This window comes from Squalius cephalus (genome assembly GCF_949319135.1).
Source record: "Squalius cephalus genome assembly, chromosome: 18".
Lineage (NCBI taxonomy): Eukaryota > Metazoa > Chordata > Actinopteri > Cypriniformes > Leuciscidae > Squalius > Squalius cephalus.
In genome coordinates, this window is record NC_137139.1 from 23,681,334 (window position 1) to 23,707,986 (window position 26,653).

General features: G+C 37.7%; 3 protein-coding genes across 6 annotated transcripts in view; 2 read left to right on the forward strand and 1 right to left on the reverse strand.

The window, feature by feature from the left end:
• The window catches only part of l1cama (L1 cell adhesion molecule, paralog a), a 55,287-nt gene extending 49,147 nt beyond the window's left edge, over positions 1-6,140 (forward strand). Inside the window, exons 20-29 of one of the 3 annotated variants that reach the window (XM_079850126.1) lie at positions 123-238; positions 331-556; positions 633-755; positions 2,145-2,315; positions 3,832-3,942; positions 4,140-4,289; positions 4,860-4,991; positions 5,104-5,176; positions 5,282-5,293; positions 5,454-6,140. In XM_079850126.1, coding sequence (XP_079706252.1) covers positions 123-238; positions 331-556; positions 633-755; positions 2,145-2,315; positions 3,832-3,942; positions 4,140-4,289; positions 4,860-4,991; positions 5,104-5,176; positions 5,282-5,293; positions 5,454-5,703 — 1,364 coding nt within the window. In that variant the 3' untranslated portion in view covers positions 5,704-6,140. The remainder of the gene's footprint in view (positions 1-122; positions 239-330; positions 557-632; positions 756-2,144; positions 2,316-3,831; positions 3,943-4,139; positions 4,290-4,859; positions 4,992-5,103; positions 5,177-5,281; positions 5,294-5,453) is intronic. The other 2 variants (XM_079850127.1, XM_079850128.1) reach the window with 2 other exon arrangements.
• Positions 6,141-7,725: 1,585 nt separating this feature from the next.
• On the reverse strand, positions 7,726-26,648 carry ribc1 (RIB43A domain with coiled-coils 1). Of its 2 annotated transcripts, none has more exons than XM_079850131.1 (9): positions 26,564-26,648; positions 13,233-13,332; positions 12,928-13,129; positions 12,501-12,724; positions 12,054-12,168; positions 11,807-11,925; positions 10,006-10,227; positions 9,748-9,914; positions 7,726-8,916 (listed from the first exon to the last, which is right to left on the reverse strand). In XM_079850131.1, the coding sequence occupies exons 3-9, from the start codon at positions 13,124-13,126 to the stop codon at positions 8,835-8,837; spliced, it is 1,128 nt and encodes a 375-aa protein (XP_079706257.1). In that variant the 5' UTR covers positions 13,127-13,129; positions 13,233-13,332; positions 26,564-26,648; the 3' UTR covers positions 7,726-8,834. The 2 variants fall into 2 exon arrangements, with proteins under 2 accessions (XP_079706257.1, XP_079706258.1); XM_079850132.1 differs by having other exon boundaries at positions 26,581-26,628.
• Positions 14,141-26,560, forward strand: smc1a (structural maintenance of chromosomes 1A). Its single transcript, XM_079850130.1, has 26 exons — positions 14,141-14,535; positions 15,912-16,100; positions 16,259-16,371; positions 16,467-16,670; positions 16,745-16,983; positions 18,936-19,194; positions 19,275-19,415; positions 19,500-19,582; positions 19,967-20,066; positions 20,155-20,262; positions 20,396-20,581; positions 20,690-20,869; positions 20,965-21,111; positions 21,632-21,769; positions 21,899-22,015; positions 22,121-22,227; positions 22,306-22,447; positions 22,540-22,685; positions 22,840-22,993; positions 23,071-23,181; positions 23,267-23,423; positions 24,130-24,284; positions 24,399-24,550; positions 24,655-24,724; positions 24,827-24,937; positions 25,169-26,560. The coding sequence occupies exons 1-26, from the start codon at positions 14,427-14,429 to the stop codon at positions 25,247-25,249; spliced, it is 3,699 nt and encodes a 1,232-aa protein (XP_079706256.1). The 5' UTR covers positions 14,141-14,426; the 3' UTR covers positions 25,250-26,560.
• Positions 26,649-26,653: the final 5 nt, after the last annotated feature.

Consider the following 26,653-nt stretch of genomic DNA (forward strand, 5'->3'; position numbering starts at 1 on the left):
GCCCTTTTTCCTGACATCTTCCTGTAAGGTCATCTCAATTCACCCCAATTGAACAATGATTTTAGTTAATCCTGAGATGTTTTTAAGGGAATCAAAGTGTGGGTGCTCTTTCTCCCTGTCAGTCCCTCTTGAGGCCCCTCTGGATGTGGGAGTGGATCTGATCAACAGCACTGCTATTGAAGTGACATGGGCGGCCGTGAACAGAGAAACTGTGAGGGGCCTTCTGCAGGGTTACAAGGTAACATTCTGTGTTGTATTAAACTCAGCCAAAAATTAAAAAATGTAAGATGTAAAATCTCTTCAACAAATTGTCTATCATCCATCCTATAGATTTATCTGAAGCACTTTGACCCAGAAAGCAGACACCTCAGACGGGAGCGTGTTAGGGAGGGTAGGCCGACAAACATCTCAGTTGTGACAACGGACAGTAACGAGGAGAAGAAGATTCTGGGAGATCTGCAGCCCTACTCCCATTACTCACTGACTGTAAGTGCCTTTAATTATAAAGGAGAAGGACCCGAGTCTGAAGCCCTCACTTTCCACACTCCAGAAGGAGGTAAGAACGTGAGACAAAAAGCAAAAATAGTTGAAGAAAGGTGAGGGCTTCAAATTCTGTCATCCATTTTTTTCAGTACCTGGTCCTCCATCATTTTTACTGCTGGAAAGCCCATCAGAGACAGAAATGATACTGCGATGGTCTGCGCCCAACCAGCCAAATGGAGTCCTGAAAGGATACATATTACAGTATCAACAAGGTGTGTGAACTAACAGCCTGATTCATTCTCATCAGGATTATTAGAAGCAGTTTGTTGAGGAGAGGGATTTTTGCCTGGTATACAATACAATGGTTGAAAAAAATCCTAGAGATTTACATTGAAGGAAGGAACCAATCTATGTCTAGACACTCTTTTGACTTGGCTAAGTAAAAAACCAGCAAGCATCTAATCAGAACACCCTAGATATCACCTAGCAATGCTCTAGTAACCACCCAAGCACTCAAAACACCTTGGCAACTCCTTAGAAACCACACTATCAGCTGCATAGCAACTCAAAAAACTGTCAAAATACCTTAGCAACTACATAGCAACCCCAAAACACTTAGCCTCTGCATAGCAACACCTTGGAAACCACCTACGACAACCTAGCTGCTTAGCAACAAACAAAACACTTTCAAAATACCTTAACAATATATATGACGTATGAACTACCACCCATAACATCTTAGCAACTGCATAGCAACACACTAAAAACACTTAAAACATCTTAGCAACTGCAGAGCAACAACAACAAAAAAACACTCAGAATATCTAAGCAACTGCATATAAACAAAATCATTTTAATGCCGGGGACACACTTAACGACTAGCTGAAACATTCTAAGACTGAACTGAACACACTTACAGACTGTTTCCAACGACTGGAGCAGATTTTAAACACCGACTGTGAACAACGACTGAACGCAACTATCTCTGACTCAGCGCGTTTCGGCAAATTACACTTATAATCGGCCTTACAGTCGTTAAGTGTGTCCTCGGCTTAAGACAAGTCATTTCACTTGGCGGTTATCTTTGAAACGCCTCTCGGGCATGTAAGTTCAGCTCCAATCTCTTTGAATGAGGAAACATCAAGTTCTCCAAAACTGTTTGCCAAGCTTACGATTAAATTTCATATTTGAAATCACCAATGAAAACGGTCTCATAAATTTTGCTTCTAAAAGCTCACATCATGACAAAAAACAACATTTTTCGCATGCGTAGTCCTAAGCATGCGTCTCAGAACACTGACTGTTTCTATAGGAACCGGAGCTTCTAACGGCAGCTGCAGTGATGCGATAAACATTACCGATAGGGGAATGGCTCTTTTCTTTAGAAGGCGGGACTTATTCCACCATTTTGCATGTTGCACTTTCTCTCAGTTAAAGTAATACAAGTGCACCATCTTTCTTTATATAAAGTCTATTATATAAATACACAAAAACACTCAGAAACACCTTAGCAATTGTATAAAAATGCACAAAAATGCCCAGAATGCCTTAATTTTACATTAAAATTTTTGAACAACTATAACTACTTAATATAAACTCACCAACCAATGTTTAAAACAATATTTTTTACTCATTTGTTGTCTCCCCCCATTTCTCTGCAGTTGATAATGAAGACAGCCCTATGCTGGTAGAAAAGATTAGTGACCACAGCAAAAATCACTTCAAGTTAAAGCTGGACCCTCGCAGCCGTTACCGCTTCCACCTGCGGGGATACACGGCTGCTGGAGAAGGACTGCCAATCATCAGCGAGGGAGCTACCACACTGGATGGAGGTCCAACACTTTACCCATCACTGAATGATTTATCTGGACATAGAGTTGTATCTAACTGCACATGCGTTTTGAGGGGTTTTACATGATGGGGGAATGTTTTCACACACATTTTAAACACTATGTCCTAACCAGACATGATGCAACACACTTCTAGTGACAAGTAATTTGTGTGTCCACGCTGAAAATGTGTGAAAATGTGACACAATCAGTGTTGGGGAAAGTTACTTTTAAAAGTAATGCATTACGATATTGTGTGTTACTCTCCCTAAAAAAGTAAATAATTGAATTACTTTTTATGGAATTATGTTACTTTTTCTCACCTTGGCTGGGCTTGCCTGTTTTTTTATTTTGTTTTGTTTTTTGGCAAAAGTTAAATGAATAATCCTCAGGCTGAAGGAAATGCAAATTCACGGCTGTACAGTAGAGGGCGCAGCTCAAACAAACCTTTCAGCTCTGCAGCCATTCTGGATTGTTGAAGAATATAATCCAGGAGAAGAAAGTTTGGCTGTGTCCCAGTTCAAAGGGTGTATTCTTCGAAGGTCAGGCTAAGCGTTGTTAAATGGGACGGTCTAACTTACGGAGGACTGTTCTTGTCACCTAGCATCTGTGACAGCTGCCGTTAACAAGCGGCAGTGACGTTTGTACTGGACTTTTTTGAGAGTTAGGCCTATATTAAACTGTCTGAAAACAAAAGAGTGTTCACAAGCTGTCTAAATATGTTCACCATGGTCCATTTCTGTGTATAATAAATAGTATAAACTATATATACTTGCATCTTAGTAAGATATGTAATTTGAACAGCTGAAACCCAATACTTGCGTTTAAAAGTGTATTTCGGCAATTTCTCTCAAAAAAATCCTGTCATCACTGGCGCACAATGAATTCTGGGGTAGGCAAGGCCGCGAAGGATCCACCTGATGTATCCTTCATTTTATGAGAAACGAAGGATGCATTTGGAGGCCGCATTTGAAGGATCCTTTGAATTAGGACAACCTTCGTCGCACCACTGAGATGCAACCGGACTTCGAATGCGGCCTTCGAAGGATGCAGCCTCTGAATTGGGACGCAGCTTTCAACAAGAAAGTCATTTTTGCTTATTGGTATGTTTGAACTGGGTCAGCTGCAAAGACATTGGTTAATAAAGTGAGGTCAAATAATAAATAAAGTATATTTGTATTATTTTGAGGAATATTGTAGATGTTTTTGTGCAAGTGAGATGAGTAAATGCTTGCTCGTATTTAGTCTAGATCTACAATAACCGTCATGTTCACACAATGCCTCTGCACTTATGATTTCTCTCAACATGAGGACAGAATAGGTCTCAGTCAATAAATGGGAATTTGAAAAAGAAATTCAGATATTTTGTTACCTGAATGCGTTACTCCCAACACTGGACTCAATCACTGCCAATCAGAACATATTTGATTTATATTGGATCGAATGAATTTGTTTAACAAATGACCATCAGATTTAAGGGTGTGTAAGTGTGACTTGTTTTGTTTCTATGTGCGAACAGGTCCACCCTCCAACATTAGCTTATCGATTGGAGAGACATCAGTCAACCTGACCTGGGTGTCGAAAGAAAGACAGAGGAATGTGGGATTCCATATTCATTACCTGAGAGTTGGTACGTGCTGTATAGACAGGATGTGATGGAGAATGATTGAGAATTGAGAATGAGATTGAGAATGAACACAAGCTTGTTTATCAAATAGCAAATCAGGAAGTAGCAGCTTCATTACCTGTTCTCTTAGTTAGTTAGTGAATGCCTCTATCTTTTCAGTACCCTTTGTTTTGATGTAGATTGTGCTGTGTTCTGTCCAGGCAATGGCAAATGGAAGCACTCTGAAAAAGTAAACAGCTCTCAGTCTTTCTACACGCTGCAGGGGCTCCAGCCCGGATCGCTGTACAACCTGCGGATTTACTTAGGAAACAAGACTATCTGGACGGATGAGATCCAGACAGCTGGAACAAGTAATCACAAAACAGTCCTCTTAATGCTTTTTATAATAAATGTGCTATTGTGCAGACCACAAAAGAGCTTTCATGAACACCCCATTTGAAGATTAGAACTTTTATATTTGGGCTGGAAAATGGAGTGTAGTGTCTTCATTTGCTCTCTTTAACCTCATCTTGTTCCAACCCTGTATGCTGTTATTTATTTATTCAAATTTAAAAGTACATTTGTGTAATATTTTCTATACTGTGATTTTTATAGTTTCTTTCAAGCTTCAAAAAGAATAAGTAACATCATAAATGTAATATAAACTGTAACTGTTATTAAACTGTATTATTTTAGTATGTAATTTATTCCTGTGATGGCAAAGCTGAATTTTCAGCATCATTACTCCAGTCTTCAGTGTCACATGATCCTTCAGAAATCATTCTAATATGCTGATTTGGTGAATAAAAGTGTTCATTAAAACCCCAAACGGTAGTGTAGGTTTTGAATGAGAGTAAATGATGATGGCATTTCTAACTATCCATTTAATATCAAACAAAGTGTCAGGAAATTCATAACAGTATTTCTCCCCTCTGCTTAAGTAGAAATGGAGAAACAGGATGGGTTTGTGACTGAAAGCTGGTTCATCGGACTGATCAGCGCCCTTGTGCTATTACTGCTGGTACTGCTTATTCTGTGTTTCATAAAACGAAGCAAAGGTGGAAAATACTCAGGTAAATACACTTGCAACAGCACACACATCATTCTGTTTAACCATCTAATTTGCGATTAGTCACTTGACACTAAAAAATGTGAAAATATCCCTGAATTTTGTTCTCCTTCCAGTTAAAGAGAAAGAAGAGAGCCAGATAGATTCTGAAGCTCGGCCAATGAACAATGAGGCTTTTGGAGAGTACAGGTTTGGTGAAGTTTGTTAGACAGATTATTGCAGAAACTTCCTTTCTCTTTCTTTCTTCTTATGTTCTTTCTTTCTCTCCCAAATGCTCTTCCCAATGATTTACAGATCTCTTGAGAGGTATGCTTTGCAGTGGCATTGTGTTCTTTTGCATGCAAAACTTTCGCAATACTTTCCCTTGCATGCAAAAAGCGGCATTTTTGATGTAACTTTTTGACGTCACACTTGGTGTATATTTGTAGCTTTAATTGTACCCACCCCCCTCACACTTTTTGCTCAGTGATAACGAGGAGAAGCGGACAGCCAGTCAGCCGTCTCTGTGCGAGGACAGTAAGCTATGTACCGACGATGCTCTAGACGACTACGCCAACAGCGTGCAGACCGAGGTCCTCATGGACGATTCGCTGGCCAGTCAGAGCAGCGGAGTCCGAGATGTTCCTGACCCTGAGACTCAGGAAAGTTCCCCTCTAAATCCTGCCACAGCCATCTCCCACCACGGCCTGCCCAACTCTGCCGCCCTCCTTGACTAGCCGGGCGAGACCGAGACCAAACGTGGATTCACACATGTGCCCACCTGTTGCAACCGCTCATGATTTACCAACTAATCGAAAACCCACAATAATAAGACCTACACACACAACAGACGCCAAGAGAACCCACCAGAGCCACTGCTGGGACTTACTTCAGACGTAATTGGACCAACACAACACTTTTAACACAGCCAGAGGAAAACATTCGACTGACATATATCAAATAGACTGCCATGCTCGTTGTTTACAGATCTTATCTCTCATTTTACGATATAAAATAGGCTATAGCCGTTTACAGTTATACAGACTTGGCAAGAACATCTCCAGAAGAGACTTCCTTGATAATCCAGTGAAAAATAAAGCAGACGCCGAGCTCCTGTGGCAGGCGCCAAATCAAACATGGAGTCGGATTCACCCGGAAGGAGGGTGCGAGAGAGAAGAGAGAAGCTGAGGGCCTTAAAATCATGACTAAGTGCGTTGTGCAAGCATATAGACAGCATGAGCTGGTTATTCTGGTTGCAAAGTTTAATCAACTTATTGTGTTTTGTGCGTCTCTACCATTTTGTTTACCATTTTGCCTGAACCATTTTTATAATTATTTTTTTATTATTAATTAATTTTTTTTACACAAGAATCACTTTTGTGTCGTGTTTTAAAGGTGCTGTAAGCGATGTCAGCCATCATGAGTCTTGGCCACTGGCTTAGACACGCCCACTTTTCCAAAACCCTACCCTACAAAGATTAGCCCCTGCTGGTAGATGCAGTAACTACACCATCTGCTACTAACTAAAAACATATTTCTCCATCAAAATTCGCAATGTATTCTGACAGAAGAATTTTTTTGCAAACTCTCAAAACATTTTTTATATTATAGTAGATGTTTGAATGGTGCCCAGTTTCTTTCTGGCACTTAAAGTCGGCATGAAAGGCAAACTGATCTTATTGTAAATGATCATTTCATTTTTTGTTTTTTATATTTAATAAAAATGTGATATAACAACAGCCTTTTAGTCCGCCTACACCCCGCCCCTTACTTACAATCAACTGCAGATGGATAGAACCAATTTCCTGCCCTCCTTTTTTTCATTCCATAAATTTTGCTTATTGCACCTTTAAGTCATCTGTACATTGATTTGTTGTAATATAACCGTGATTCAATAGAAGATACATATCGGCATCCCCTCAGTTACGATTATAGAGTTCCGTAGTGTAAATACATGAGATGCAATGACTCTACGACATAAGATCGTTTATAGCAAGCTGTACAAATAAGCATCTATCAATTTAGCCAAATACAGTATTATAATCTCTTTCATCTCCATCGGTTCCTGTGCCTGCCTATGACAACATACTCACCACCATCTCTCATCTTTATTTCTTCTTCTGTGTGTGTCTGTTTTTAATTCTTGTTTTCTGCATTGTATTAAACTGTATTGATCGATTCTCTCTTGCAGTCCTGTTGGTGTAAAGCCATAAGAATACACACGTAAGGTGCGTAGTTGTGAGGTCGTATCGAGTTAGATAGGGTTGCGAGAGAGTACGTCACACACAAGGGTTTAGTTTGGTTACGTAAAATGCAATCATGTATTGGCTTGTGTCTTATTACACAGAATGTATGCTTTGTTTGGGTGGGAATTGTTCCATACCAGTATACCAAATAGCATTTGTTCCCTTTTTTGCTTTTTGGTTCATTTGATTTGACGTTTAATAAACAAATATAGCAGAATATAGCACTGAGAGAATCTATGGCACATCTGGTATTTCTGAAGAGAGGGGCACAGGGAAAAAAAAAATCTCTTACTTTCCAGATGAATGTAAATATAGCCCACAAGATTGTTTGTTATGACTTTGAAAACTATGTCTTGTTGATTATGTTTTAGGTTTTGAAATTTGTTTTGTAACTTTTTGTAACTTTAAAGTAACTTGTTAGTTGTGATTTGAGTGTGGTAGATAAGTAGTGCATAGTTTTAAAAAAAACTAAGAAAAAGTCCTTTGATAAATAAATGTTGCAGGTTCTTAAAAAAAAAAAAGCTGATTGGATAAAAAGAGACGAAAAAAGCTAATTGAAGCTACCGGCGAAACACGATTGCGCTTATATTTTCCCGAGTGCTGAAGAATGGCAGTATTGTGCGTATCTGATTAGAATCTATTGCTGCAGAGGCGGTGTGAGAGGAAGGACGCAGTCATCTTATTTTGCACACTGCACACACACACACACACACACACACACATACATACTTCCAGGGAGCGATAGAAGCGTGCTGACTCAGATCTTTGAGACCACTGTCTTGTGGCGGGCTTTTGCAGTGATTCCCAGCCCTCTGGGATAGCTGTGGGGGCCAGACTGCACGATCTGTGTTAGCCTCCCTCACAAAAGCTGTACAGACACACTCAGGACAAAAGTCTCTAAGAGATCTATTTTCTTACAGGAGGGGGAAGCGATGCAAATTATATTCAACTCAATATTCAACTGAACTGCTGCTAGACGACTTGTGTATTCTGTCAGTGTCTTGACTGTGTATTGAGCTCGGAGGTGAATCGACTCTCAGATATCCACTATACTGCCCTCTGCTACTGCAAATAAAACTGGGTGGGAGGGCACCATTTAAAGCTTGACTAGCGAACGAACGTTGCCGTTTCTGTTGTTACTTGTCAAATGTACGCATTCAAGCTCATAATGCATCTTAAACTGTAGGCTTAATGCATAAATAAGCTTGACATAATAGTCTCTTATTCCTCTTGTATGTTCTGTTTGTTACTGCATATGATGTGAAAATAAATGAAGGACCAGATGAATGAGGCTGTGGGACTGCATTGGTCACGTTCCCCTGTGGTCTTTGTGGACTGAAGGGGTCAGTAAGGGTGTGCGTTAACTAGAGGACTGGCTTTTGCTATTGTATCTGCATCACCAATCAGCCAGTGCAAGTAAATACTTCTTAAATAAAATCAGTGGAATCATCTACAGTTGTTTGTTTGTGTGAAAATACATTACTATATCAAATTTGATGAAGGCAACTGTTATCTATGATATCTATAAAAATCCAATTTATGAATGTCAAACATGCGCAGTGCTTTGAAACCCACTAGAACTTTATTTCTTGTGCAGGAGAAGGATGGAACGGGACGCTGCTCTATCGAGAGCTTGTGTTGAACTGGGTGAAGTACTGAACTTTGGGACGGTTTGTATACAGCTGCCTGTCCAGGTAGTGTTGGCTGAAAAACAAGAACAAAAAAAAAAAAGTTTCTAAACATCCAAGAATGACTTTATCTAATGGCTAATAGCATTATTCTAAAAAAATATTAAATTAGAATTTTCTTAGAATATACATCCACACAAAAAAGTATTTATTATTAGGAACTCACTTTCTGCGTTAGTGTCAAAATAAACTTGAAATTTTTACGTTTTTTGGTTTTTTTTTTTAAGTCTCTTATGCTCACCAAAGCTGCATTTATTTGATCAAAAATACTGTAGAAATAAGCAATACAGTGAAATATTATTACAATTTAAAATGTTTCCTATTTAATTGTTTTCAATGACACATGATCCTTCAGAAATCATTCTAATTATGCTATATTATAAATATAAATAATGCTAATTTGGTGCTCAAGAAACATTTCTTATTATTATTATTAATGTTGAAAACAGTTGTGCTGCTTAATCTTTTTGTGGAAACCATGATAGAGTTTTTCAGGATTATTTGATGAATAGAAAGTTCAAAAGAACGGCATTCATTTGAAATAATAATATTTTGTATCCATGTAAAAGTCTAAGTTTGGGTGGAACAAATGCAGGATGGGACTTTTGATAAGTGACCTAATTATTGGCATTACAACATATTGGAATTATTTGACTATTACCGGTACTATAAATAACTTGTGGTCTAGCGGATATCAGCTAGAAATGAAAGGTTTTTCCATTTAGATTAAAGAATACAAAAACACTGGAATAATGTGCACAGTTGAATTGTACACCTGGAACATTTTATGTTGACTTTACTACTCTTTTGTTTAATTCTGCTTGTGTCCTGCTGTGTTTTCACTCACTGCGCTTGCTGCTCTCGTGCCAGCTGTTGGTTGTATTTATCGAGCTGAGCTCTCCTCTCTCTCTGCAGCTCCTTGTCTCTTGTCTCCTCTCTCTCCTGCTGTCTGGCCTGCTCTGTCAGATGGTAATCCCAGGCCAGATCTCTCTGCCTCTCCATCTCTCTCAGTCTCTGGTGAAATTGGAGGGAGAGAAAAGAGGATTACTTTTATGATGACTATAAATGGATGCTCAAACGGCACACGTCAGTGCAGGATCTTAACCTCTTTCTCAAGGCACTGTTCGTCTCTCTTTCTGCGGATATCACTGATCTGCTGTGGGGTCATGCCCTTCCAGCGGTCGGTTAGGACTCGTGGACCCTCTGTAGATGCAGCCTCTGGTCGCTCTGTCAGGAGGTCAGAGGTCACTGTGTACCGTAGCTCTGCCAGATCCTCTCCCTCTCTCCTCAGTCTCTCTTGTCGCTCCCTCTCCATTCTCTCCTCCGCCTGCAAGGGGAGGTCAGATGTTACCTTGACCTTTCACCTCAAAGATCTATGGTGCCTTTGTGGGTTTTCGAAATGAAAATTCTGTCATGATTTACTCACACACGCGTCATTTCAAACCTGTGTTTGCACATATTGAACTCAATTACACCTAAAGGCACTGCTTCTGTGTCATTCAACCTTTTCTTTTTCTTTTTCTTTTTGGAGCTTTACACTCACTATATGCATTTGTAGTATTTTGTAAAATAGCAGTATGAACATTCTTTAATACATCTCCTGTTCCACAGAAGAAAGTAAGTCATGCGCTGTGTCCGAAATCTCATACTTTCTGAGTAGGTACTACATTTGAATTTGAATTTATTTCACTAGTGTTAAAAAAGTACAGTCTAACATGAATGCGGGTAAAATGACTGAAATTCACTGCCATTCATAAATCCTCTCCCGTGGCCTCATGGGATAGTAAAGTGTCCATCGATTGCACACTTCAGAATCTTGGTGGAAGTAGTAGAACTGGGACTTTTATTTTATAATATTTTTAGAATACCATGTATTCAGACATACTATGTTGGCATACTGTTTTTTTGTCTATAATATAATAGGGAAGTATTTGATTTCGGACGCAGTGATGGTTTCAAATGTCATGAGGGTGAGAAAATTAAGACTGAATTTTCTTTTTTGAGTAAACTAAATGAATTTAGATATATGAACTATATGCATTTTTTTTTTCCTATCACATATTTTGGCAATCATCATAAATTAGGTATCATTCGAAAGATTAAACACTCAAATTCATCCTGTGCAAACAGTGTTTGAAACTGGACTTTGTGTTACCACTACTTAAAAACCTTTTAGTGGGCTCAATTTTTGTTAACTTGTTTTGACATATGGCTTTGATTTTCTAGCAATGTTAGAGTCCAAATAATTTAGTAAAATATACATTTTGTATAAAATAAATATTTAGTTCAATATATTTGCTTTACAGTAAACTTAAACGGTTACCATTTATTTAAGGTGCTCTTGTTATAGTGTGATTATATCAAATAAGTACTGAGTGATATGAATTAACAACATACTCACTATATAATTAAAGGGATAGTTCACCTATTTTTTTTACTTCTGTCATCATTTACTCACCCTCAAGTTGTTCCAAACCTGTATGAATTTCTTTGTTTCTTTGAACACAAAGGAAGATATTTTGAAGAATGTTTGTAACCAAACACCATTGACTTCCATAGTATTTTTTCCCCCATACTATGGAAGTCAATAGTGCCAACTTGAGGGTGAGTAAATTATGACTTTTGGGTGAACTATCCCTTTAAGGTTAGGGTTTGGTTTAGTGTTAGTTACTTGTAAGTATGCACAATGTACTGTTATTACTATAGTAAGTAAATGTAAGATGTGTATGTTACTAGAATGTTTTCATTTAGTAAAAAAATCTAAAATCTGCTGAGTGTATTCATAATTACAACCATTTATAGTTTAGATCTATGCTCAAAATCCCAGTTAACAGGTGAATGTTTTACTAACCTAATAAAAATAAACACAAATGATTGTCTTCTTTAGTTTAGTGGTGAGGTAATACCTGATCTTGATTGTAATGACTGAGTTCAATGCGAGCCACTCTTTTGCACTCCTCCTCCAGGGCATTCAGCTGCACTGCCCTGAGGTCTTTTTCCACCAACTCCCTGTCGGTTAGCAGCTCTGCACACACAAACACAGATACAAACTCAGTGCAACTCTGCTACTAACCACGGTGAAATATACATACAATACTGTGCTTTCTATTTTAATATTACAGGGCTAAAGGGGATATTATAATATCTGTTTACCTCTGTTTTTCTTTTCCCTTTCTTGTTTCTCTCTCTCCTCCTTTTGAGCTCTCAGGTTTCTCTCGGTCATCTCCATCTCAGCCCTCATCTTTTCATTCTCATTAATCCCTTCTCCCTGACCGAATGTGCATAAACATATAGAATATGAATAGTGGTGTCCTACAGTGACGTGCTATATTTCAGATACGTTTTTAAAACTGTTTTAATTGAGAGTATACATTGTATAATAGAACTTTATTTTGTCACACCATAGGACTATTTAAATGAGCTACAAAAAGCTAACAGGTGCATAACAATGAAAGCCTAAAATACATGCGGAAGTTTACAAATAAATATTTCCCTTACACATTCAAAATCAAACATAAATTATAACCTAAAATGCTGATGGAAAAGTTCAAGGTCATGTCATTTGTTGATGTAACAGTATCCTATAAAGTCGTTGCTCACCAAAAACACTTGCATACTGGCGGGTCCCAGTGCTGAGCCTGAGACAGAAATACCGGCATCTGGCGCCACCTGTCGGTCATAATTGATATCTGCATCACGACTGTCCTCAGCACGTTGATGGATAGCTCGAAACTGTATCATGTCCTGCGCCAGCTCTCTTCGCAAATCATCCTCCTCTTTTTTCTGTTGCAGTGCCGTTTCATCCAGGGATAAGCGCAACAGATCTAAATAACAAAGAACAGATCATTTCTGCATATCACAGACCATTATCTGACTGTGGTTGATCCATTGTGGGGAAAATGGAAGCAGGAGAAGCACTCTAGGGCGAAAGTTTATATATGGCTTAATACTTAAACTTTAAAGCCTGTTTTGGAACAGTACAAAAGTAGTGAAAGACAAACAACCTGCGTCCAAAAAGTTGTCTCACCATGAGCCATGTCTCGCTGCTTCTCCATCTCCAGTCGTTCCCATTTGTCGTCCTGCTGTTTGTGGAGCGCGCGCAGGTCCACGCCGATCACGCGGCTTCTGCTGTTGAATATTCGGCTCTTGCGCTCAGCCTCTGCGGCCCGACGCCGCTCCACCGCCCGCTGCTCTGACTCATCCACCGGTAAATCAACCTTGTACATGTTCTGTCGTGTACAAGCACAATTTTAGATTCAAAATCAAACTTCATTGTTTTTATCATATTTTATTTTATCATGAATAGATAGAGATGAAAGCATAAAACTTTACGGGTTAATATCTGCTGGGTTCGAAGAACGGCAGTGTGTGTCGGCTCTCCTGTTGTGTTGGAAGCGTTGTTATGGTAACTGCTGCACGGTCTGTGGCGGGCCTTCAGTAATGGGATATGTTTGACAGACATATATTATTCATGTTAATTTATGTTTCCAATTCAGGGTTATTACTTAACTAAACTAAAACCATTAAAAGTTATTTAACTGAAATAAAACATTAAAGAAAATGCATGCCAAGGCAGCATTTCTCATTTCCATTATGAAAATATGAATTGAATTTAGCTTTATGTACTAAACTAAAACTGAAATGAAAATTAAGTAATGCCTATTTAAATAATAATAATAAAATACAAAACAAAATTACTAAAACTTTAAAAATCAAATAAAAAAAGCTAATTAAAAAAACATATTTAAAATAGTAATAAAAATAATAGTATCTCAGTGATACTAAAATAACACTGATTCAAAGATTAAAAAAAAATATATATATATATATATATATATATTTAAATTAAAAGACTATTTAAAGACAGCTGCTTTTACTGAAACACTATATATATATATATATATATATATATATATATATATATATATATATATATATATATATATATATACATAGTGTAACCAGGCAAATATTTGGTGTTGGAGCGAGTTTCAGTAAAAGCAGCTGTCTTTAAATAGTTTTATCTCAGCTATGAGTAGCTAGTCAGACATAGGTAAGTTTATATTGTAACATTATTTAATATTCAGGACAAATCATTGAACAGAGGATGGATTTATACCGGCTGGAATTATGTCTTGATGGTCTTTTCAGCAAAACGTGCAGAGATGCAAAATAGTAAAAAAAAAAAAAAAAAAAAAAAAATTAAAACCCTTTTTCTTTGTTTACATTGCAGATTTTGCAGTTATCCAGCTGTAAGGCTTTTATTTTGCCTGCATTCTGCTCTAGACAGGGGGCGTGTACACGTCTGGACCTTCATTTCAGTGCATGTTAAGATGATCTTTTATCAGATTGTTACAGTTTCAGACGTTCAACCTCTGAAAAACGATATGTAACATAGATCTAGTTGCCAGCTCGTTTTAAATCCGCTCGGCTCCAGTCAAACAACGTCCGGAGAAGAAGCGCATCGCCACTGAGACTGTACAGAGCATCGTTCTGACACGCCTCTCCTGAGAGAAATCTGCCAGCATGGGATATTTAAAGCTGATCGAGATAGAAAATTTCAAATCTTACAAAGGACGCCAAATAATAGGACCGTTTCACAAATTTACAGCAATAATTGGACCAAATGGATCTGGTAAGTGTTCTCTCTGGTGCTGATGCAGTTAACGCACACTGCAGTTAACACACTGCATTAACGTAGTCGCTATGGTATATTATTAACATTTAAATGCATTACATTTGGGTGCCAAATTTATGTCCCAGTGGTTGATTTTTATATGCAAAAAAAAGTCTGTGTTTTTCCTTTTTGTAGGTCATATTAAAACGGTCTTAGAAACTTTTTTTCATAATTTATAATTTCAGCAATCATTTATTTTGCTACTAACTTTCATATATTAAGCTGTTTGTAATATTCATTCATATTATATGTTTAAAATCATAAAAAAAAAATATTGTAAAAAAAAAAAATGTGTAGCCTATTTGTTTACCAAATAGACTAAAATCTCAGTGAAGACATTTAATGTGTAGGTATAAAAAACATTCATTATTTATTTTTGCTACTATATTCTGTTCTATTTTTGATTCTATATATTCATATTTTAAGTTATTCATTATATTAATTTGTGTTTAAAAAAAAAAAAAAAAAAAAAGTAAAAGTCTGTTAACATTATTGTCCATCAATTTATTCCAAAACTGTGTGTATTTGTTCACCATGAAGACAAATGTCCTAGTCTAGATATAAACCATGTTAGGTGTGTGGAAAAAAATAGAGAAACCATGTCTTCATCATTCATTTTTGCTGCTAATTTTCAAATATTAAGCAATTAATAATATACATTCATATTATGTTTGGAATTGATATTATTATTATTATTATTATGACAATTAAAAAAAAATATACTGTTGTCCCTCAATTTTTTCAAAACGTTATGTACTTGTTTACCGACGAGACTAAAGTCTTAGTGAAAGTATAAGATGTGTGGGAAAAATTACATAACAGGAAGAATTCAAGGTAAATATATGAGCAGAATATTGTGCATCATTTCCAATCAAATTTTAAATTTGGTCAAATTATTAAGAAAAAAACATTTATTATTATTTTCTATACTTTTTTTAATTATGTGCCAGCAACATGTGAGAAGTGCCGGTTTAGTGCCGAATTTTGTGACCTTAGTAAGAGCTGTATTGAGCTAATCTGACCTACTCCTAATCCCAATCCTAATCCTAACCCTACCATCACTGCAGCGCTTACTAGGGTCACAGAATTCGATGGGTCACAGAATTCGGCACTACACCAGTGCGCAAGAAAAAGTGAGGGTACGCCACAGATTAAAATATACAGTAGAAGTGCCAGTACTATATACCGGTGTGTACCAGCCCACTTCGAGCACCGTTTAGGATACATAACTTGTTAGCTATGAAATTAGCTTTAGCCAGACACGAGAGTCTTGTTTAAAATGTCAAATAATAATACATGCCACCAACTCAATACCCCAAATCACTGCTCTCTAGGGAAGTCAAACCTGATGGACGCCATCAGTTTTGTATTAGCAGAGAAGACCAGTAACCTGCGCGTTAAAACACTGAAGGATCTCATCCATGGAGCACCAGTAGGAAAACCAGCAGCCAACCGTGCTTTCGTGAGCATGGTCTACTGCGAGGACAATGGAGATGAATGCACTTTCACACGGGTCATCATTGGTAAATGTTAAAAATAAAGCTACTAAATTACTGAAAGTCCTGAAACTTGTTACAACTTCATGATAGTAAGTGAACCCCAAAAACTACAGTAAAAAATCTTTACGGTATTTATTTTTCTGCATTATTTCCTAGTGAGATTAACTATTTTTATGTTACAGGTTCCTCCTCAGAGTACCGAATCAACAATAAGGTGGTCGGGCTTTCAGACTACAGCGAGGAACTGGAGAAACTGGGTATCCTTATTAAGGCCCGAAATTTTCTTGTGTTTCAGGTATACATGCACATTACCTCAGAATATTAGGACAAATAAGATAGCCTGATTAAGATATAATATATTTTGTCTGTCTTTGTGTTTTTGTTGTGCAGGGTGCAGTGGAGTCAATAGCCATGAAGAATCCTAAAGAGAGGACGGCTTTGTTTGAGGAGATCTCCCGCTCTGGTGAGCTGGCCCAGGAATATGACCGCAGAAAGAAAGAGATGGTGAAAGCAGAAGAAGACACACAGTTCAACTATCACCGTAAGAAGAACATCGCAGCAGAGCGCAAAGAGGCCAAACAGGAAAAAGAGGAGGTAAACTTACTGCACCACAAGTCTGCAGTGACACCATTAATGCACTGTTGTTTAAAGCTCTGCTCTCTGTTCAGGCTGAGAGGTACCAGAGACTGAAGGATGAGGTGGTCAGGGCTCATGTTCAGCTACAGCTCTTTAAACTCTACCATAACGAGGAGGAGATCGAGAAGCTGAACCGAGAGTTGTCCCAGCGCAACCGGGAGATTGAGAAGGACAGGAAGAAGATGGATCATGTGGAGGAAGAGCTCAAGGAAAAGAAGAAAGAATTGGGAAGAATGATGAGAGATCAGCAGAATGTGGAGAAGGAGATAAAGTGAGTGATAGGTTAATATATATATATATATATATATATATATATATATATATATATATATATTAGTACTGTGCAAAAGTCTTTGGTATACTTTAGTATTTTCACCCATAAAAAAGTTTTTTAAGCCAGTTATTTATATATTTTGCTGTAGTGTGTCAGTAGGAAATATTAGTTTACATTTACAAATGTAATAATCTGACAACAGCTGGTATGATACACCATATAGTATTATATATAGAATATATAGTATCTACAGTTGTGGCCAAAAGTGATGTTTTTGTTTTTAATGACCCTACAAGTTCGACTAAACAATCAAATTATCAAGAGTATGTTATATTGTGAAGAACAAACACCATCTGACAAAATTATTTGGCATGATTTCTTTGTATGACAACATGGCATATATATATATATATATATATATATATATATATATATATATATATATATATATACACTCACCTAAAGGATTATTAGGAACACCTGTTCAATTTCTCATTAATGCAATTATCTAATCAACCAATCACATGGCAGTTGCTTCAATGCATTTAGGGGTGTGGTCCTGATCAAGACAATCTCCTGAACTCCAAACTGAATGTCAGAATGGGAAAGAAAGGTGATTTAAGCAATTGTGAGCGTGGCATGGTTGTTGGTGCCAGACGGGCCAATCTGAGTATTTCACAATCTGCTCAGTTACTGGGATTTTCACGCACAACCATTTCTAGGGTTTACAAAGAATGGTGTGAAAAGGGAAAAACATCCAGTATGCGGCAGTCCTGTGGGCGAAAATGCCTTGTTGATGCTAGAGGTCAGAGGAGAATGGGCCGACTGATTCAAGCTGATAGAAGAGCAACTTTGACTGAAATAACCACTCGTTACAACCGAGGTATGCAGCAAAGCATTTGTGAAGCCACAACACACACAACCTTGAGGCGGATGGGCTACAACAGCAGAAGACCCCACCGGGTACCACTCATCTCCACTACAAATAGGAAAAAGAGGCTACAATTTGCACAAGCTCACCAAAATTGGACAGTTGAAGACTGGAAAAATGTTGCCTGGTCTGATGAGTCTCGATTTCTGTTGAGACATTCAGATGGTAAAGTCAGAATTTGGCGTAAACAGAATGAGAACATGGATCCATCATGACTTGTTACCACTGTGCAGGCTGGTGGTGGTGGTGTAATGGTGTGGGGGATGTTTTCTTGGCACACTTTAGGCCCCTTAGTGCCAATTGGGCATTGTTTAAATGCCACGGCCTGCCTGAGCATTGTTTCTGACCATGTCCATCCCTTTATGACCACCATGTACCCATCCTCTGATGGCTACTTCCAGCAGGATAATGCACCATGTCACAAAGCTCGAATCATTTCAAATTGGTTTCTTGAACATGACAATGAGTTCACTGTACTAAAATGGCCCCCACAGTCACCAGATCTCAACCCAATAGAGCATCTTTGGGATGTGGTGGAACAGGAGCTTCGTGCCCTGGATGTGCATCCCACAAATCTCCATCAACTGCAAGATGCTATCCTATCAATATGGGCCAACATTTCTAAAGAATACTTTCAGCACCTTGTTGAATCAATGCCACGTAGAATTAAGGCAGTTCTGAAGGCGAAAGGGGGTCAAACACAGTATTAGTATGGTGTTCCTAATAATCCTTTAGGTGAGTGTATATATATATATAAATAACAGGAAATAACTGTAATTTATATTTCTAGTTACATTTTTTATATTTAAAATGTTAAAATTTTTATTTCAGGTTTTGTAAATTTAGTACATAGTTGAAATATTTGTATTTTTATGTATTTTTTAATGGTTTTAGTTAACTAGAATAACCCTGCATTAGACCCCACTAAAAAATGTAAGTATTATAGTTATGATAGGCTAACTACTGTATAACTCTTGGTCACAGTTTTCTAAAGAAGTACTTCTCTAACTTCCTCTAGAGAGAAAGATGCCGAGCTGAATCAGAAACGGCCACAGTATATCAAAGCCAAGGAGAACACCGCCCATAAAATTAAGAAGCTTGAGGTGGCTCGAAAGTCTTTGCAGAACGCCCAGAAGATGTACAAGAAGCGTAAGGCAGACATAGAGGAACTGGACTGTGAGCAGGGCGCTGTGGAGATGGCAAGGCAGGAGTTTGATGAACGGATGGAAGAGGAAGCACAGAGTCAAGGCCAAGATCTGACACTGGAGGAGAACCAGGTTAGCCGAACTCAGGAAATCTGAAAAATCTAACTGTGTATAAATTTCAGTTTCATTTGACACTTTTACTGTTATCTCAGGTGAAGCAGTATCACAGGCTGAAGGAGGAGGCCAGTAAGCGGGCAGCTACCTTGGCACAGGAGCTAGAGAAGTTTAACAGGGACCAAAAGGCCGACCAGGACAGACTGGATCTAGAGGAGAGGAAGAAAATTGAGACAGAGGTACATTGGGAAATGATTATAAACTATTTTCTTTTGTGCCTTTGTGAGACACAGATTTCTTAAATCTCTTTCTTTGGATTAAAGGCCAAAATAAAGCAGAAGATTCGAGAGATCGAGGAAAACCAGAAGCGCATTGAAAAGCTGGAGGACTATATTGCAACTAGCAGGTGTTTCAGAGATAATTAAAAAATGAATAACTCTAAAATCAGAATTTATTAAAAGTGTGAAATTTGGAATTTTTTGAAATATATAATATTTGATATACACCCATTTGTGAAATACTCCATTCCCTGTGTGTGTGTATGTGTATATATCTATATATATATATATATATATATATATATATATATTTAGATATTGATATATGCACATTAAGATAATAAATATTTATTTATAAATGTAATATATGTATTTGAAAAAATATATTTTGTCATATTACTGTTGCTATCTCTCTAGTGACTTGTTGCTTTTTAAATTACTTGTTTGCTTCCTTTCAATTTCTTGTGATGGAAAACTTGAATTTTGAACCACCTCTGTGTTTCTCTCACCAGGCAGTCTCTGGATGAACAGAGGCGTATGGAAGAGGAACTGACTGAGGAAGTGGAGCTGGCCAAAAGAAGGATTGATGAGATAAACATGGAGTTAAACCAAGTAATAAAACACACACATTTACTCATACTCTTAGGTAAATAATATCACCAATTCTTTGCTTTCATTTCTGTGATGATTCTGGTCACAGGTGATGGAGCAACTTGGAGATGCTCGTATTGACAGGCAAGAGAACAGCCGTCAGCAGCGCAAAGCTGAAATAATGGAGAGCATTAAACGGCTTTACCCCGGCTCAGTGGTGAGTTGCTGTGTGTATAGACACATTTTCAATTTAAGCTTGCAGCAGAAGCTTGTAAGATGTCCACAAAGAGCTTTCACTGTATTGATTCAGTTATTGCACTTAAATGCCATTTAAATGTTTGTCCGAACAGTATGGCAGACTGATTGACTTATGCCAGCCCACCCAGAAGAAATACCAGATTGCAGTGACCAAAGTCCTGGGAAAAAACATGGACGCCATCATTGTGGACTCTGAGAAAACTGGCAGAGATTGCATCCAGTACATTAAAGAGCAAAGAGGAGAACCGGAGACCTTTCTGCCTCTCGACTATTTGGAGGTACAGACAGTTTTAAATAAACAATTCATGAGTTGAGGTCTGAATTCTCCACAGCGTTGAGTGGCCAGTGGAATGTGTTTCACTGGACACATGCTTCTCTACCTCAAGGTGAAACCCACAGATGAGAAACTGAGAGAGCTTCGGGGGGCAAAGCTGGTGATCGACGTGATCCGCTATGAGCCGCCACACATAAAGAAAGCCCTTCAGTATGCCTGCGGGAATGCTTTAGTGTGTGAGAATGTGGAGGACGCTCGCAGGATTGCCTTTGGAGGACCATACCGTCATAAGGTTTAAATACGTAGTATAAGTTGAATATAAAGCACATATGAAAGGATATCTTGTTCAAACTATTCACCTTCAATTCTGTCTTACTTCTTTTACAGACAGTGGCTTTGGATGGAACTCTCTTCCAAAAGTCAGGTGTGATCTCTGGAGGAGCTAGCGACCTGAAAGCAAAGGCTCGGCGTTGGGACGAGAAGGCTGTGGACAAACTAAAGGAAAAGAAAGAGAAACTAACAGAGGAATTGAAGGTGGCACACAAAAGAGCTTCAGGGAAACTTCATTCACTGCTAGAATGCAGGGCTGTCACGATCATTTAAATTTGATACAAATATTATACTATTTAAAAAATGACAAAAATATAATAAAATGACAAAATAGTTTTATAAATATCAAAATATAAAGATTTTACAAATGAATTTGTAAAAAAAAAATATTTAATATTTATATTTATTTTTTGAGTCCTCTTTACTTTGATTTCCATTAACACTGTTGTTTTCTTGAACCCAGCCATGCCCAATATATAATTATAATATATCTAGTAATTATTTATTATAATAATCTATGTAATTTATATAATTTTTTTATATTAAATTTGAATTCATGTGAATCATCACAATTAGATCAAGTAATCTTGATCAAGTGACAGCCATAATTGCGACAGGCCTATCATAATTCATTAATTTGTGAAATAAAGGCATGAGTATTGTGTGAAAGTAAAAAAAAATTCAACTTTTTTAACAAGCTGGTTTTATATTTTTGTCTCCTCAGGAACAAATGAAGGCAAAGAGAAAGGAGGCAGAGCTCAGACAGGTTCAGTCTCAGGCACACGGGCTGCAGATGAGACTCAAATACTCTCAGAGTGATCTGGAACAGACCAAAACCCGCCACCTCTCTCTGAACATGCAGGTACATCTGAGCAACAACGCCTCAGTCAAGACGTGACATCAAAATATAGAGAATCAGATTTATGTCTTAAAAAAATACAGGGGGTTGTCATTGGTGTTACAACGTGTTTGTCAAAATGTGTCATTGTAGGAGAAATCAAAGTTGGAGAGTGAGCTGGCAAATTTTGGCCCACGAATCAATGACATAAAACGAATCATCCAATCACGAGAGAGGGACATTACAGAGTTAAGAGATCGCATGAACCTGGTAAGAGCTCTGGAGAAAATGAAATGCTGTAAAAATTTCAACCAGAATTGCAACCAGATCTGTAATAATGCTCTAATATTGATTATTTGTTATGGTCATTTATAGGTGGAGGATGAGGTCTTTGTTGAATTCTGTGAGGAGATTGGTGTGCGAAATATCCGAGAGTTTGAAGAGGAAAAAGTGAAGAGGCAAAATGAGATTGCCAAAAAACGGTAACCCTCTTAAGGACAATGGTTACCAACTCCTCAGTGGACTGTAATGATCTAACTTGTGTTATATGGCAATTCTAGGCTGGAGTTTGAGACACAGAAGACCCGTCTGGCCATCCAGCTTGATTATGAGAAGAACCAGTTGAAGGAGGACCAGGAGAAAGTGATGATGTGGGAACAGACTGTAAAGAAGGATGAGAATGAGATCGAAAGACTTAAAAAGGTGACGGAGAAAAAAGTCTTGACAAGCAAATCAGTCAAATCTTTTAGCATGAAAAACTGAACAGTAGCTCATGTCATTCCCCACCACCTCAGGAGGAACACAGACATATGAAAATCATCGATGAGACAATGGCACAGCTACAGGACCTGAAGAACCAGCATCTCACTAAGAAGGGGGAGGTCAATGACAAGAACCGAGAGATGGAGGAGATCCGTAAGAAACTAGGGTCTGCCAACAAGTGAGAAATATTCATATTCTCTTAGTTCTGTAGATCTTCTCAAATGTAAAGTTAATAGATTATAATGTTTTACATTTAGATTTATGTCAAATAATTTAGTTTGTGCTGGTTACATGCATGTACTGTAATATTGATGTAATGTTTGTTATGTTAGAGAGCTGACGCAGCTGCAGAAGGAAGTAACCGCCATTGAGACCAAACTGGAACAGAAACGCAGTGACAGACACAACTTACTGCAAGCCTGCAAGATGCAGGACATCAAACTACCCCTCAAATCAGGGACAATGGATGACATCAGCCAGGGAGAGGTACAGACAAACGCATACTTTTCTCACACATACTGCTTTTTGCAAGCACAGACAAACACACCGATATGTCCACATAGGGAAGCTCGCAAGTTGAGGATTCGATCAGCAGCCCGAAGGCATCAAGTTCTGTGCATGCCAAAGAGGCCCTCATAGAGATCGACTACAGCAACTTAAATGAGGACCTCAAGGTAATTTAAATTGATGAAATATTATGAATTGGTTGTTTGAAAAGCAACATGGAACGATCAAAAGCTATGTAAAACCTTTCTAAAGGATTCTCTGTCAGAAGAAGAGATCAAGGCAGAGATGAACACCCTACAGCAGAGGCTGAACGAGCAGCAAAGCATCCTGCAGAGAATCAGCGCTCCCAACATGAAGGCCATGGAGAAACTCGAGAGCGTTAGAGACAAGTTCCAGGAGACCAGTGATGGTGAGCCCAAATGTAGCTAATCTTGACTCTGAGAAATCTGTGACCTGTGACAATAGTACGGTTTCAGTGGTACTCAACCTTTTTGACTCCAAGACCCCCATTGGCCAAGACATTATTCAAAAGTCCCTCATGTTCAACGGTCCCCTAAGATATATTTGATACTTCTGCTGTAATGACAAAGGTGCTTTTAACCTTATTAATATACAGAAATTAGGAGTGGCAATATATTGAAATAAAATAAAGAAAATAATTGTATAATTCAAATAATTAAATTCCGTAATTACAAAATGTCCTTCTGCATTCACGCTCTTTATGACCAATTCATTTACATGACACTTCTTTTCCAGTCATTCAGGATTTTTTTATTATGATTTTACTCATACAGTAAACAGCAATTTATCTGCTATTTGTACCTGATAAAATATTTTTTACCATTTGTTATAGAAATTTCCATTGCTTTTCCAGATCTAGAAATCACACTTTTAAAATTCCCTCATAAACTGTATGCGTGTTTTCCAATGAGAACCCTGGTTATGAAATAAAAATGAGTTGTTGAGGGAAAAAGTTAAAATAAGAACTATGATGTCCGTTTACATCTTGATTTCAAAGCATATTTTGTCATCTTTCAAATCCTTTTAAACTATCTTGCACCCCACCTGGCCCCCTGGTTTGAATAATAACCCATCTACTTTAATATGCCTTTCAGAGTTTGAAGCTGCTCGAAAAAGAGCCAAGAAAGCCAAACAAGCATTTGAGCAGATCAAGAAAGAGCGGTTTGATCGTTTCAATGCCTGTTTTGAGTCTGTTGCCACCAACATTGATGAGATCTACAAAGCGCTGTCACGTAACAGCAGTGCACAGGTTAATGAAAACACTCTGAACTCTGATCTCACTCTCTGTTTTTTAAGAGATAATCCTACAATAACACAAGCAGGATTTCTAACTTAATTTAAGGGATACTCTATATCCTTTTAGGCATTCCTGGGGCCAGAGAACCCAGAAGAACCATACTTAGATGGAATCAACTACAACTGTGTGGCTCCAGGAAAGAGGTTCAGGCCCATGGACAACCTGTCAGGAGGAGAGAAGACTGTGGCTGCTTTAGCTCTGCTTTTTGCCATTCACAGGTGCCATTTTTGCCATTAACTTTTCTTTTTTTCTTTAAGAGTAAACTAGTTTGTTTCGGCCGCCCTTCAGATGAAAAAAAAAGTGTTTTTTCGTTCCCTCATAGCTACAAGCCTGCACCTTTCTTTGTCCTGGATGAGATTGATGCTGCTTTGGATAATACCAACATAGGCAAGGTGTGTGTTTGTTAACTTGTAGGAAGGCCTCTTCCAATGCAAATGCGTGGATGCAACTAAACTGAATGGCATGACATTTGTATTTAACTTCTTAATCTGCAGGTGGCCAACTACATAAAGGACCAGTCAGTCCAGAATTTCCAGGCCATTGTTATCTCTCTCAAAGAGGAGTTCTACACAAAAGCTGACTCCCTCATAGGAGTTTACCCTGAGGTTTGTATTCCAGCAATGGGCTGTATACATATAAACATTTCAAAAGTAGTTAATGCATACAAGAGTTCCAGTGAAATAAAACCCATCCCAGCCAATCATTATATTGTTATTGTACTCCGTGCCTTCAAGATTGCAACTTGATTAACTAAATTTATTTATTTTTATTTCAGTTTATATATTAAGTTGATTTAAAATAATAATAATATATCAAACCTTTTCATTTATTCACAGCAAGGAGATTGTGTCATCAGTAAGGTGCTGACCTTTGATCTTTCCCAGTATCCGGATGCCAATCCCAATCCTAATGATTAGGTTGTGTTGATTTGAATTTGTTGGTAGACAGCTGAGAGATTGATCAAAAGTATCTTTTAAAAACATAATTCTAATCGTTGATGTTTACTTTTTTTTTTTCTAAATACAGAACGTTGCTATAAGTGTTATATTGTCTGCTATATTGTGTTCCAAATAGAATGCATGATTGTGCAAGTATTCAGTTGTTCTATGAATATTAGATGTGAACGAACAGCTTTTCATGTTCAGTCAACAGGACAGTCTAGATCAGTGTTATGGGTAATGTTTTGTCTGCACTGTCACTCAACAGAGAACATATGAGCCGCCTATTGTCAAGTGTGCCTTGTGGATGATCCGTTCATTCAGTACAATGTAATGATCAGTATTTATGAAATGTTTTTTTCTTTTTTGTCTTCATGGGAAAATGTTACGTGTAAACCGTATTCAAACTGAAAATAAGAGCTTGCGTCATGTGCTCATGGCACGTTCCACAAATATGGTACCTTTTTTTTTTTTTTTTTGCAGGATTATAGGCATTATTCCCATGATTCTTCCAATAATTCCCAAAAGTAAGCCCCATAGAAAATAAATAAAAAATAAACCATCTGCCTTTCTGAGGTTGATAATCAAAATTTTCTGAACAGCATCTCCTTTCTTCCTATTGAATCCCTTTGGTAAATCATAATTAAACAACTTAAATTATTCCAATGAGTCATAATTATGACCCTTTTTAAAGACATAATCATGACTTCTGTCTCATAATAATAAGATCAGTATGTCATAATTTCTACTTTTTATCTCATAATTATCACTCTTAGCTAGTCCCAGACTAAAATGCATGTTTGAGCTGTTTTAACTGAAAGCAACTTGCACTGGCATATCTTAAATACGTCACTGCCATTGTTTTGTCTCAAGATGCACACCAGTAATGTTTTATTTTAGAGCATGTTTATAAAAGCTACTTAAATGTCCTAATTGAACTAAGGCCTAATCCTGGTTTAATCTTAACCCTGTCTGTGAAACCAGGCCAGTTACAGTATGTCATAATTTTGGTTTGTCATACTTAGTATGTCATAATTATGACTTAATTCGACTTTTTATCTCGTATTGATTTACCAAAGCATTCCACTTTTTAATATGTAGAAAAATAAATGTGTAAAACAGTTAGAAAATAGCTTCTGTGTTTAACAGTTTCAGGGCCTACTTTGTACCCTATTCGTGGAAAGTGCCACAACTGTGGCTACATGTTATCCTAAATGTTACATGGAACAAAAATAAATACCAGAAAAAGGACACATTGAACTTGTAATTAAATATACACAAAGCAGAGCACACCTGACGTTTCCACTCACTCAGGCTCGCTAACACCCATTTTCACGTGGGCTCACCCTCACCGGCACAAACCCAAACTTGCTTGCACAAATA